Here is a 14,353-nt window from a genome sequence, read left to right as displayed (position 1 = left end):
AGAGAATAGGCCCCTGGTGTTTACTTATTCCAAAGTCCAATACTCTGTATACAAATGGCACGTTGAAAATAAAGTGGCATTATTCGAAGTGATAGTGTGAATTGTGTTAATCAACACGACCGGGGATTGAACTCTGGACCCTCCTTCAGTCGAACATCTCTTCGTATCGTATAAAATATAAAAAAAATGTGGATGATTATTAATCAATAATGTATGGTATAAAAAATGATTACAGATGGTGGGTGGCGAGTCACGCAACTCAGCATTCGCAAATTGTCGTCAGCAAAAAACTGTTAGACGACTGTCAAAATGAAGTAATAAGGGTTCGGAACATCATGAGATATCTGCTAAGCGTCATCAGTGATGTGGACAAAGATAAATTTCATCGAAAATTGACATTAAATTACTTCGACAGTTACATGGTGAAGGAAACGGAAAATTTCACAAAACAAATATTCGACCATTACGACAACTTCAGATACAATCATGCAGCGCAATCGATACTCTATTTCGTTAGTAATAAGGTCTCCGGGCTTTACTGTCATTGTGTTAAGGACAGGTTGTATTGCAGCCAAAAAGATTCAGCGGAAAGATTGTCCGCGCAACTAGTTGTTAATACCATTTTAATATCTTTGTGTGCAAGGCTTTAGGGCCGATTTTGCCTCATTTAATAGAAGAAGCATGGCAACACCATCCATTGTTCGAGAAACCATTCTATTTCACTATGGTCGAAGCCTGTGTTGCTCCCGCCGAAAATATAGATGTTTCCATTATGGACGCCATTTTGGACATCAAAAAAGACGTATGCGTTTTAGCGAAAAATGAGAGTTTAAAGAAATTTTCAGCGAAAATTTATACGAATTCTAATTTGTACCAGAAACTGACGCCTTTAAATAAAATAAATGGCAATGACAGCGTACTGTGAGATATTGGAACTGTCATCTGTCAGTTTGGAGCTGTCAGACGTTGACAGTTGGCGCGTGGAGCTGTCACCAAGTAGTGGAGGGCAGTGTTTACGGTGCAGGAGATATAATACAAAGAAAGGCAGCGACAAATGTTTAAGATGCGAGACTGTGCTCGCAGCTTTATAAAGTAAAGTGTACACAGTGCAATTGACAACATTTCATTTTTCATCATACTCAAATATTTTTATTTATGAAACTAGATCTAAAATTATGAGACCCATTTTTTTTTTCAAAATTCAGATATTTCATTCATGATTTTCATTTTGAATATTGTGTTATTCTAAAACGATGTAAGCACCAAATGACTTCATATATACGGCTCAAGACGTAATGACCTTTGCTTTGCAGTAAAAAGTGTCGTGACAGTTTGTTTTGTTTCTCTCTCTCTTTGAAAGTGACAGTTGTGACGTAAGTATTATAATATTGACATTGACAAATGACGGTGTTTTAGTTTTTTAAAATAAATAGTAAGGTGAACAAAGGAACTTTTTCATTCAACCGTATATATGACGTCATCAAGCATTCTTCGGTTTTTAATTTTTTTCTGCGAAATTATGTAATAATAAAAAATTTAAAAATGCATAATCAAACTCAGAGTAGAAAAATTAAGAAACGGTGCTTTTGTTTTAGGCATGTTTACATTTTGAAATGTCAATTATAAGAGGCATAACATTGTAGTACAAGATAATTTGTGGTTTATTTCCCCCATTCAATGTAACTTTAAGCGATATTAAAGCCTCTTTGCCGCAGATAAATATCATTTTGTGGTTAAAAATCCTATATAGGAAAACTATTAAATCTGCGAGTTTAAAGTATTAGCTGAAAAAATTGCCCCAGTCATGTCACTATATTGTCCATGAAATAGTGAAAACATTGTATATATGTCAATGACGTTTTACAAATAGACGCGTCATACACAAAAAATGGCACATAAAAACGGAGCAATATTTGCTATATTCACGTACCTGTACGTATCACAAATTAGCTCGAAGAAGGAATAAAATGATGCAGCATACATTCGTTAGAAAAGGCTATATATACATCGACAGTTACGTAACAGCGTTAGTGCTGCACGCTCATTGGCCGTCGAGTCGGGCAATTACCTTCCTTGCGTCTTGCCAGTATTGAGCTCGGACAACGTATCTATGTAATAAAAACATCTTCGACATAAGTACAATATTTTATGAGATTGTTTTGTAAGTGTTTTGCCAAATGCTATATCATTAGAAGACGTTTCATTGTAATTTTAAATAAATCATCGACGTCAAAGAGTTGGGCGGATTTCATACAAACATTTTGCGGATATGTGATGGTTAGTCAATCTACCGTGAAATATCAAAACACCAATGTAAAATACTTCATATTTTTCCATATCGTGATATTTTCTGTAAATATTTTAATATTAATATCTAAGGACGCTGTGATATCTTGTCACACGACATTTCAAAAAAGACAGCGACTTATTACCAATTTGTAATAACTTGGAGCACAAATTTGGCCCTGATATCCGGTCTTTAGCTAACTGTACTGTTCTTTGATCGACAATGATGAGCGTTGACTGACAGAAACATGGGCGCACATCACGCTATAAGTATTTTTTGTTTTTTAATTAAAACTGGTTTAGGGGCCGTTCAAGTGTTACGTAACGAGAATTGGGGACGGGGGTCTTGTAAAACGTTACGATGCGTAACAGGCGCGGGAGCGAGGTCTCGTACAAGAGTTATGTAACATTGTTTGTTTTATTTTGTAACAATAACAAAGGTATTTTAGCGATTTTCTTGTATTTTGCGTAAAGTTATTGTGAATATTCCAAAAAAAGTTACACTTTCGAGTTTTGAGACTTTGGGGGGGGGGGGGGCGTACAGGAAAACGTTACGGCGCGTTACATGGAGGGGTGGGGGTTCAAAAATCTTCAAAAATTGCGTTACGTAATACTTAACGGCCCCCTACGCACGCTTGACTTGGGCTGTAAGTTGGTGAATGCGTGACGAGCGTTACGAAAAGTGTGATCACATTATAAACTTTGACACTTAAAGCATCGGAATGTTTGCCGGCAAACATGACAGCTACATGACATTACGCGTGTCACCTTATTATGTAGTATATAAGGTTATAATACACACGTAAATGTCATGTAGCTTCATGTTTGCCGGCAAACATTCCGATGCTTCATGAAAGTAAATAAAATGGTAAATTCATTTTATAGTTGATATTTGTGAATTTTCGGGTTATTAATAAAAAAATATGGCAGTTAAATAAGTGAAACGTATGTATACATATAGATGGAGCTAAAGAAGTTTTACTTCAGTCGTGTGTTCTAAAAAGCACAATCGTTTTTTTGTTGACGCGTGAGTGTTGCGTTGTCATGACGACGAACGTGTTTATTCACAGATACACACGCGCAACTTGTAAATGTGTTCTACTTTAGATAATCGACCTATAGATTAACGGCAGTTTCAATAAACGATCCCTATCTAAATCTTTGATCCAACCAATCAAAATGCTTAATTTGTTAATAAAAATTATAATTTTTTCGAACTTTTATTACACTGAAACTAATTTTCGGATTTTATCGCGGTTTTTATATTTTAGTTTTATCACGACATTTCGAAGAGTTTGCAGCCTTTATGGTCACGTGGGGGAGGGTTTATTGCATCTGATTTTAACACGTTCACTGCAACGCACGTGAGTTGTGTTTTATGGGCGCAAATCGAGTGCGACTGGTACACGCTTGGCGTGTTGTGTGAACTTACTCGCGTAGCTCAAACTCCAGTGCTCGATATACCACCGTGGCTGTCTTACTGGTTATTCATTGTTTTGACGCTCCAGTCAACATGAAGTAAGTGAAGCCCAAAATGTCGACCAGTAAAGATAACAACATCCTCTGTCTGCATGCTTATGCTAGTCTGTCTGATTGCTTTTTCACGCTCCGTTTGAAGGACCCTGAGTTGTAGGAAGGAGGGAACACGTATGCTAGCAAGCTATTCCGCCGCTTAATGATCGGTCCATTTTCGTGATGGATCGCAATAAACGATTGTAAGCGTTTATTGAAAACAGGCGTAAATGAGCACGACATAAGTGTGGCAAAACATAAGACGAGTTTTGTGACATTGTCGCGTATCATAGACGTATATTCTATAGAAACGAACGTCTATATAAACTATTTGTTCAAAATCTGGAGTTAGAACTAAAGCTCGCTGCAGCGCTAAAAAACCAATCGTCGTCTAACCAAACTTTTTTAACATGCAGTGCTAAAGCGCTTTAAATATAGTGTAAGTAAAGCTGTCAATATTGAAACGACAGTAGTCGGATGTACGGATTGCAGTACAATTCACTGGAACACAATGAATGTTCGGAACGTCAAATCTAGTGCGTAGTACATAGGTATCAATGTCGCGAATCTTTTAAAACACGCGCGACGTGTTGGCCGTGTGGTCGTTGCGCTCATTTTAACACATGTAGTGTGCGGAGCCGCACTTACGCTCGGGTCTAGCACGCGAGTGTGATACAACTTGCCTGGCGTGTCTGATGGATTATTTATCATTAGCAATATAGCGCCACAATTGTAACGTTAAAGCAATTATTATGGTTTGGTCACCTTTTACAAAATATCGCTTACACTGAATATGACAAAAATAATCAATTGAAACACAGAGCATAAAATCCAGAGATTTATTATAAATAAAAAATAAATTACATAATAATATGTATAATATGTTTGAAAATAACAAACGGTTTGTTAAATGTTATATTTTGCAAACACAAAATATGCCCCGACCCTGTTAATCTCGTCGATGGCCCATTTAAAATAAGTTTGTTGTGTTTTACTGTAGAATTTTGTTAAAGGCACTTCGTTCCGTTTGCACCTGAAATCAGAAAGTTCTTATTTTAATTTGACGAACAGAAGGTCGAAGGTACAGCTATTCCGTCCACCGTTTGTGGGGTCCTCTAACATCCGAATTTTTCCTCATTAATGTAACTTAGAGTTGCCATAATTAATTATTGGAGCCACATTGGGACGTTTACAATTTTAGGTGCCTATGGGTATTCCGTCAAGAAAACACCGGATACCGGTTCGTAAGAAAATATCACTGTATAGATATCAGACACATGTAATGTGCTGTTTTATATCGAATGTCTTTGATCTATTAAGCGGTGAGTCATTTCATATCAGAAGAACAAAAGCGTAACTACGAGGAGAGCGCCAAGTCTTGCACTTGCGAGGGCCTTGCGTGGAGGTGTTATGAAATTCGGCGACCTTTTTTTGCTCCCGCCAGCTGTTGGTAAGATAAGAACGCATGCATGCTCTAATGTTCCGGTGTTAATTAGGCCTTAATAATATAAAATAACGCCTTCCTCCTCCCTCTTAGAAAGAATAGGAGCGGTACGCGGACTATGTGAAATACATTTCCTTATTCAACAACAACATCACGCATTTTATCCACGAAGGGGTATGCAGAGGCGCAACCAGGGCACCCACTTTTCGCCATGTGTGTTCTGTCCCATGATGTGATAGGGGGCGAGCCTATCGCCATATCGGGCACAAATTCCAGACTCCGGGCTGATATTGAGCAGAAAAACCCAAATATCACATTGCCCGACCCGGGATTCGAACCCAGGACCTCAGAGCGCTGCCGTACCGCGCATGCAGTACAACTACGCCACCGAGGCAATCATTATTTAGCATTTCCTTATTCATGCTGGTGTAAATGGGTATTGTGTTAAAGAGTATATTATCATACCAAGCGATTGCGATGCGAGGGTCAATATAATTCATCTTCGACGATTGGATTTCAAATCGATCTGAAACAAAAAATATGTTTTACATATATATGCAGTTTCTGTTCGCTCTTGAGGTGTGTTGGCGGTAGATAAATGATAATAACAATAGCGTAATCAAAGGTTTTTCTTAATACTTTTTTATGAAATGATTTTAAAATTTAATGGGCCTCAAGGGTCCCGCTTACTTTATAACTAAGCAAAGACGTCAGCACCAAGTCTTAGAAGAAAAAATACATTATAAATACTCTCAAATTTACCGTAATTCGTAATGCGTTTACATACGTTTCATATAGTCGCTTTAGGATAATAAAAAGAACGAACCAATGTCCCACATTAAAACGCATTCTTATTGATCTGCCCACACCAAACATCAAAAGAACAATGATACGCAATTACCGTGTGCGTGTGCGTGTGCGTGTGCGTGTGCGTGTGCGTGTGCGTGTGCGTGTGCGTGTGCGTGTGCGTGTGCGTGTGCGTGTGTATGTGTGTGTGAGTGTGCGTGTGCGTGTGTGTGTGTGGTGATGTAATGAATAGTCGTATACGCAAATACTGAACATCAATATTCGTATTTGCTAATATGTAAAAGCCAATGATTCTTGCATCACGGGTGTTGTGTGCCTGTCCAATGTCCACGGCGTTAAATGTACTTTTTACTTCCTCATATTAAGTTTTCATTAAATGGAACATAATATTACATAAGTACTTTATATACCTTTATTCTTGTGGTTGCATAGTTTTGCGACTTCCAAAGTAGCCTGCTTCAAAGCTTTCACCTTATCCGCAAGTGTGTCTGTTCTGTTAATCTTGGTGTTCAAATAATTTTCAAACGTAGTACACGCGCGGTATGTGCGGACAAATTTTGCAGTCAAATTTGGCATTTGAGACTTTAAATAATTATTAATCTTATTATTATCGATCATGTCAAACAATGCATCGTCCTTGTCTTTGTTGTTTGTAAATGATTTAAGATTTTCATACACAAGTTCTTCCACAGGCACTATTCTGCAATATCTGACAGAACATTTTCCAAAATAATCGAACCTTTATTTTTCTCACACAACTGAATGTGTTTGACTTTTAGATTACAGCAACCCACGGGGTCTTCTTTATCCATTTCATTCTCCTCTTCATCTTCTCTTGTTATCGTATTTGTATTATTACTGCCCACTCTGAAAGCTAGAGTATCTATAAAATACATAGCTACTCCTCGCTGTCCGATGCTTCGGGATCAGATGATGTCCAGTCGGCGCGATAATTTTCTCTTATTTTAGCTATGTGTTTATGGAGTTCTCTAGCAGTTTCATATATTTTCTATTTTTCTCTTGTTCAATGTTGGAGCTCGCATCCAGAATTATGTACTTGTATTTTCCCGTTAAGTTATCATTCCACTTGGCTAGCCAACTGCTTTTATTGTCATGTTCTACTTTTTCCAAGTATGCCTTGGTGGTGGTTCCGGAATTTTATCTTCTGAGCAGTTGATTATAATATCTTCCGGTTTTATTCGTTTTCTTTTTTTAGCTTGCCCATAAGGTTATTGTTATTTATTGGGCAGAACAGGCCCGGTCGTTCTACATTGCAATTCTTAATTTTTGTTCTCTACCATTTATTTTACAATAAGCGTATTGTTTTCTTTTTATATTTTTTTCTTTTTTAAGTGTTTTCAAGCTCTGTAAAGTCACATTTAGTAAGATCCTTAATTAACTTTCGTTCTTCTGGTGTCATCACATCACGCCAATCGTTGAAGAAGTTTGTTTGGAAAGTTTTTTTCACAATATCTCTATCTAACATTGCATAGAATCCCTACTTCTTCAGCATCTTCTGATAATTTTACCACTTTTCCGTCATACTTGAAATTAATGCCTTCAGGTAGTCTTTCGTATGGCGGTGAGAATCTGGCCCTTTGTGTTCCAAAGATTTCCATTTAATTTTATTTTTAGATTTACCTGAAAAGCAATAAAAGAGTACATTAGTATCATAGATTAACGTAATCATGTATGTTATCATTGTCATCATTGATGTATTCACATATGGGCTAAAAAACCTTTCTTAAAGCAATGCATCCCCTCACCGCGCACCGATTGCGATTTTGGCGGATTTTTTAAGGAGGTTTTCTCCTTAGTGACCCGAGGGGTTAAGTCATTGGTTCGTCCTCAAGTGAGCCACGTCGCAAGACATGATCTTAGTGCGCACTGAGGTGTCGAGACCGGGTGGTGGCTCGGAAGAACAAGTTCGAGGCTGTTTCGCGGCAGTGTGAGTGCATACGGAACGCGTCTCTGTTACTCCAACATGTCTTCCGTAGATCAGAGGAAGTATCTTTTGCTCATCCTTTATGTAATTAGCCACTTACCGCTTTCATCTGTTGTTTCTTCAGATCTGTCCATGCTTATCGCCGACGGCATTGCGTTGGTATTGCACTCTGTAAAGAGACTTTATCTTAATTATAAATGTGATGGTGTACGAAAATCTTATCATCACGCAAAACTGTGAGCTGGAATTCCATTACCATAATTAATGTCGAGGGCGTTTCATTTAATCTTTAGTGATCTCGTTTTTTATTACTTTTATTTCAATATATACACACACACACACGGGTATCTGTAACATGGTTGAGGAGGCCGATGGCTGGCGCATGCGTCATACTCGTGAACGGGTGGTTGTATTGGCATTGGCATACAAATACACCGTGTCGGGGAATAACACACATTACTTCTTATCCTGATAATTGTCTCATGGAAAAAAATGGAATTTAAGTGTAATTTTTTACACGAATGGTGTTTTATAGGGTTTCACGATGGCGAAGCCGCGAGCGACATCTAGTATTATAAAATTCGAAAAATAGTTCCGAAAAATACGGTTAGCGCGCCGTTTTGTTAGGAGGTCTTTAAAACTAATAGCTTTGGTGGTTTTGCAGTTTATTAAAGATAGAAATAGGACGTTACGGGTGACCGTGTAATGTGTAACGCCGTCTATAGGTGTGTATCCGTTTTTGCAATTACGGGCGATCTAATCGAAGGACAGCTTCGATAGCCGCATAGGTAAGAGAGCCAAAATCCCTATTTACATATACGGCTGTCAAAACTATTCTTCGATTAGAACGACTGTAAACTGACTGAATGTATCGACAGCTTAGTATCACGTAGATGCTTGGATGAGTGTTAATTCACGTACACCACGTACCACATTAGTATATAAACACCATTTGTACATAGAATAAATCAGACCAAATACCATCTCGTGTCTCATTACATCTAGCCATAAAGTAATGGTAAACCCCCGTAGTCTCCCGTAGGGCCTCCTGACCTTATTGTATTTAGTTTATTATTCGTATTGTTTCTATTGCAAGTTCTAACTGGCTTAAAAAAAATATTAATGTTACAGTAATCAGGTATACTACAATAATTGTTATTAATATCTATAACCTAATTTTGTATAATTTTGACTGCCTCGGTGGCGTAGGTGTGTTGCGCGGTGTGACTACTCTCTCGGGTTCGAATTCAGGTCGGGCGGTGATGTTTGGTTTTTCTAATCAGTATCAGCCTGGAGTTTGGAATTTGTGCCCGTCATGGCGATAAGCTCGCCTCCTATTACATGGGACGGAACACACATGGCGAAAAGTGGATGTCCTGGGAGTACCTCTGCCTATCCCTTTGGCCATAAAGGCGTGATGTCTGCGTGTGTGTAATTTCGGGTCCATATTTCAATAAACGAAACAAAGAATATAGGAAGCGAAGATATATCGTCAACTATAGTACATAATATGTTACGCAATATTGAGTAATTCTTTGTTTCCGCCGCCAACTCTATGGATTCAGTACATTTTGACATGTTTATAACTTTTATATAAAACATCTAGCCACATTTGCTACAATAACACATGTATACAAGAGAATATAACTTTCCAAATTATACATATAATAATAATATAATAATATCAGCCCTGTATTATATACTTGCCCACTGCTGAGCACGGGCCTCCTCTACTACTGAGAGGGATTAGGCCTTAGTCCACCACGCTGGCCTAGTGCGGATTGGTAGACTTCACACACCTTCGAAATTCCTATAGAGAACTTCTCAGATGTGCAGGTTTCCTCACGATGTTTTCCTTCACCGTTAAAGCGAACGATAAATTCACAAAGAATACACACATGATTTTAGAAAAGTCAGAGGTGTGTGCCCTTGGGATTTGAACCTGCGGACATTCGTCTTCGCAGTCCGTTCCACACCCACTAGGCTATCGCCGCTTTTTCTCTTAAAAAATTATACATATATGACAGTATAAACGTGGCCCACCTTCGTTTTAGTACAGTTTTGCAAGATTCTATTTTCTTAAAAACATTACCAAGGGCTGCGTTTATAATAGAAACTGAACTGACATAATGAATTTTCCGCGACTGTTGATGGCAAATAGTTACGCACCATTGCCGAAACTCTCATAAAACTCTTCCCTCCCAATTCAATTCTTCCTTACGGTTTAATTTATTTTATTGACACGGCGTATTTATTAACCCGTTTAGTGGAAAAAATATTGCAGAAGAATTCTGGTCACTTCAATGTTCACTTACTATCAGGATGGCCATTGTAACATTGCACGAGATTCAACAACAGCCTGTCGGGAATAACAGGCAGTACTTATAACCATTTCAAAAACTTTAAGTGCATATATAATAAACTATAGAGAAATACGATTTTACTCATTGCCTTGATCCATTCTACAATGTGACGTCCTCGGAGCCGTAGGATATGATGCGACAGGTCTGCATGAGAAGTAAAATAATGAAAGTGCACGCGACGCATAGAAACACCATCTCTGTCAAGTCGAGCTCTTGGCATATTAAACATTTTTGGGGAAATTCCAACGACTCGAATGGCAACATATTCGTTTGCACTGTAAATAAAGAGATCAGTTAGATTTGGTTAGATATTTGTGTACCATATATCACTTTAATTGTGATATTATTGACGCAAGCACATATTTTAGTTGTAAGTTTTATGGAGAGATGAGATTTTTTCCACTAGACAAATTAGCATCACGCTTGTGGGTCAAGGTTCTGACCTATTCAGTTCGTTAAACCCGAAGGTAATTTAACCAGATACAGATAACATTTTGCTTTCAACGACTCATAATAACGATGCATGATTAAAGCAGAATTTTATGATTCATGTTTAGACATGAGCTTTTACTTATAAAGCAACCACAGACCAGTAATACCGCTATTTCGGTGTTCAACTACAAAACTGCGTTTCTCGAAAAACTTACCTAACCCGCGATTATGCTCTACAAAATGTAAATTACATCTATATAGTCCGCATAGGTCTATTTTAGATAAAATGAAATTACTTACATAAGAGGCACGATACATGTTATTACACGGTGTTTGTTTGTTGTGCAAGCGGCTTTGTGGTTTAGTTGCAACGCTCTATCGATAGAGCCGGTTGAGTAACGTTATTAAAGTTAGCATTATGGGTAACCACTGACCAGCCTGGAGCTACTCGTCCAATGGAAATTAGAATCAATTGAGGCAAAGGCATTATAGAATTTAAGTCCAAAATTTATATTTCCATACGTTTGCAGTAATTAAATGCATTTTCATTAAGTGTTTAGTTTTCATGAATTTCCCTACCATAATTGGTTATAATGATGACAATTACATAATTATGATTGATGGTAAATTATAATTATAAGAAAAAATGATGAAATACCCTACTATCATGAGCAACAGTAGTCATTACGTTCGCACAATGACTTCATTATATTTTCAAGGCCGAAACACACTTTCCTCCGTCCTCTATTCATCTCATTTTATCCAGATAAAATCGAGAAATCTGCTTTATTACTTGATAAAGCAATCCCGAACACACTCAACATTCAATCTGCAATAGCTGACAAAATTTCCAAATACATTAAACTAAAAACGAAGTTATAGGAATGTGGCCTTCAAACAGTAATAAACGTTCCAATAGTTTTGTCAACCACGGGCATGATTCCTACACCGCTACACAACTCCTAGTCCCTACTGACACTCCACCTACCAAAATTTATATACATCACCCTTCAAAAAACTGTCATCCACAACACTTGTCGCATGGTGAGAAAATTTCTTCTGATAGATCAACGTTAAGTTTCCTTTTTCTTTCCCACTACAACATGTTACCTTACTTTGCTGTAGACTTGGCTTTTGCCCGTCCGCATCCTGCACCCCGGCCTATGAGCCGGGATTCAGTAATGATACAAAAAATATATTGTAAACAACACGCCAAGAATTCGATTTCAAAGAGAAAGAACAATACATAAAAAGAAACATCTAAACAAACTCAAATATTTAAAAAAAAAATTGTAGATACAGCCAATTACATCCACAAACTTACCGATTAACATAATGATTTTTTTATATGCTTCAGGACTTTCGTCATCAGGAGCACTGGCGGAGGTATTGATACTGATTTGATAACTGCAAAATAAAATTTTCAGATTGAATTCATCGCTTTATCTGAAACCCGTCTGAACTATAATTGTACTCTTAGGGCATCATACTTAGATTTTGGACCAACATAATAGCTGTGTTTGAAACATTTTAATCCTTAATCATATTCATTTTCCCTTATCGTCATGCAGTAAATATTTATTTGAATAAATACGATTAATATCATATTCCGTTTAAAATTTGCATTTGCGGTTCGTTAGCCAATGCTTTGGCACACTCAATTCGTTCTACTTCGATGATTTTGCTAATGTCGAGTATTATAGCAGACACAAAACAAAAACAGCCAAAAATATCTGATAACCATTTTTCAATTCGTTCGCTTACAAGTAACTTTTTCTACGTTGAAGTACCTAACGCTGTCAGCGAACTAAGCTACAGAATCAGTAAGTGTAGCTAAAAAAATCTAGATTTAATGTTCTGAACTTGAAAGATGACTCGTTTTAATAAGATATCGTAGATACAGTTAATTACAATTTCAAAACAAAATTAATTCGTATATTGTATACGAACGAAAACAAAGTACACATTCTTACCACGTTCTTTTTTATCATCCATTATTTTGACTGTCTTGAGGAATTTTATCATTTAAAATGTATTTCAGGATGTTTGTACTGTCTGGTGGATAACAAAATGAATTTCATGATTGTTGTTATTTATTTTTAGACCATTATATTATATATTCAAAACAGCCGGCCAATCAATTTGACTTAGGTTATCAATCAAGACAAAGAGAATTATAATATATATGGAATCAAGACGTCAATATGATGGCATGGTAACCATGGTAACAATGAATCAGAAGAAAAAGGTTGTCTAAAATTATTAAACTTATAAATAGACACGTAATAGAGTTTTTGGGATATAATGCGGCGATAGCCTTGTTGATTGTGGAACGGACTGCCGAGACGGATATCCACAGGTTTAAAACTCAACCACACAACTCTGACCTTTCTAAAAATCATGTGGGTATTTTTTGTGAATTATCGCTTGTAGAAAATATTGTCAGGAAACCTGCAGACCTGAGAAGTTCTTCATAGTTGTTTTGAGGAATTGTGAAGTCTACCAATCTGCACTAGGCCAGTTAGGTGGACTAAGGTTTAATTCCTCTCAGCAGTAGGACAGGCTCATGCCCCAGCAGCGGGACAGTATATAATACAGGGCTAATATTATATTATATAGACATTTAGGGAAAGGCATTGACGTATATTTTACTGAGGAGAGGTGGGCTATGTAAAACGTTGTTAAAACCTTTTTCTAGTTAAACCTGAACATGCTAAAGCAGATATGACTGAAGTGTTGCAGGTTTTAAGCCTTAGATTATTAAAAAGTAAAAGTTTTTGGCAGAAATGTTCTTGAGGTACTTTCAAATTTTAGGATATATATACATACGTAGGTACCGTACGTGTCTATGTCACTGAACTCCTCATAAAACGTTTGACCGATTTTTATATAAGTAAAAAAATAATATGTTTCGGGTCCTGATGGTTTAGATTCACAATTGGACCCGGGGTGTGGCGCTGTAGGTACTCGGGTTCTAGGATTTTATCTCAGGAGCACATGTCGGAGTTGTTAGTAGCCGATATTTGTTCGATGATATCGGTCTATTTAGGCGGTGTCGGTAAAAGCGATATGTTGACATAGATGTTAATATGTCGCTTTGGCCGGACTCCGCCTTTGGTGTTCCATTTATCAAACATTCTAGAAGCTCACAAGTTAAGTACATGTTCAAGATTTTTTTACAACTTCTTGCAATTTACGTTTATTAAATAATTTTACGAGAGTTGTAGATTGTATGAAATTGTATTTTATTTATATTATTTGTTTTCTGGAGTCGATGCCTATTTAAATTTCCATGTAACCTAAGTAACAAACAAATATTCAAAAACGTTGTTTAAAACTAGGCATCAACTACTTACATAAAATAAATTAATGTGCATAATATAAAAATATTAACTGGAAAGAAGATTATATTGCTTGTGTGTAAAATTTTACTATTTTTGGATTGTAGTGGATTTTGAAGCCAATGATTACCCTTTAGTTAAAATGTTTTACAAGTTTCCTTCGTTAAACTAGATGATATAAGTGATAACCACTTGTTCTATAAACGCTTGTTACAGTTGTATG

General features: G+C 36.9%; 2 protein-coding genes and 1 long non-coding RNA gene across 4 annotated transcripts in view; all 3 read right to left on the bottom strand.

Annotated features, from left to right (window-relative positions):
* Positions 1–4,623: 4,623 nt before the first annotated feature.
* On the bottom strand, positions 4,624–6,790 carry LOC119190841 (DNA topoisomerase 1-like). Its single transcript, XM_037443959.1, has 3 exons — positions 6,460–6,790; positions 5,708–5,768; positions 4,624–4,831 (listed from the first exon to the last, which is right to left on the bottom strand). Exons 1-3 carry the CDS (start codon positions 6,665–6,667, stop codon positions 4,705–4,707), a joined length of 396 nt encoding a protein of 131 aa, XP_037299856.1. The 5' UTR covers positions 6,668–6,790; the 3' UTR covers positions 4,624–4,704.
* A 614-nt stretch (positions 6,791–7,404) lies between these two features.
* LOC119190842 lies at positions 7,405–8,562 on the bottom strand. The gene is made up of 2 exons (XR_005113205.1): positions 8,095–8,562; positions 7,405–7,690 (listed from the first exon to the last, which is right to left on the bottom strand). It is a non-coding gene; the product is annotated as an uncharacterized LOC119190842 (long non-coding RNA).
* A 1,548-nt stretch (positions 8,563–10,110) lies between these two features.
* Positions 10,111–14,353, bottom strand: part of LOC119190840 — a 49,050-nt gene continuing 44,807 nt past the window's right edge. Inside the window, exons 1-4 of one of the 2 annotated variants that reach the window (XR_005113204.1) lie at positions 12,763–13,129; positions 12,114–12,196; positions 10,439–10,632; positions 10,111–10,353 (exon numbers count right to left, since the gene is read on the bottom strand). Coding sequence is in view for 1 of the 2 variants with exons in the window: in XM_037443958.1 (XP_037299855.1) it covers positions 10,457–10,632; positions 12,114–12,196 (259 nt within the window). In the remaining variant the exon portion in view is untranslated. Of the gene's footprint in view, positions 10,354–10,438; positions 10,633–12,113; positions 12,197–12,762; positions 13,130–14,353 lie in introns of those variants that run through there. The other variant, XM_037443958.1, reaches the window with a different exon arrangement.

This window comes from Manduca sexta, chromosome 27 (genome assembly GCF_014839805.1).
Source record: "Manduca sexta isolate Smith_Timp_Sample1 chromosome 27, JHU_Msex_v1.0, whole genome shotgun sequence".
Lineage (NCBI taxonomy): Eukaryota > Metazoa > Arthropoda > Insecta > Lepidoptera > Sphingidae > Manduca > Manduca sexta.
Note: the sequence above shows the minus strand (reverse complement) of the source record. Positions and strands in the feature narration are given on the sequence as shown.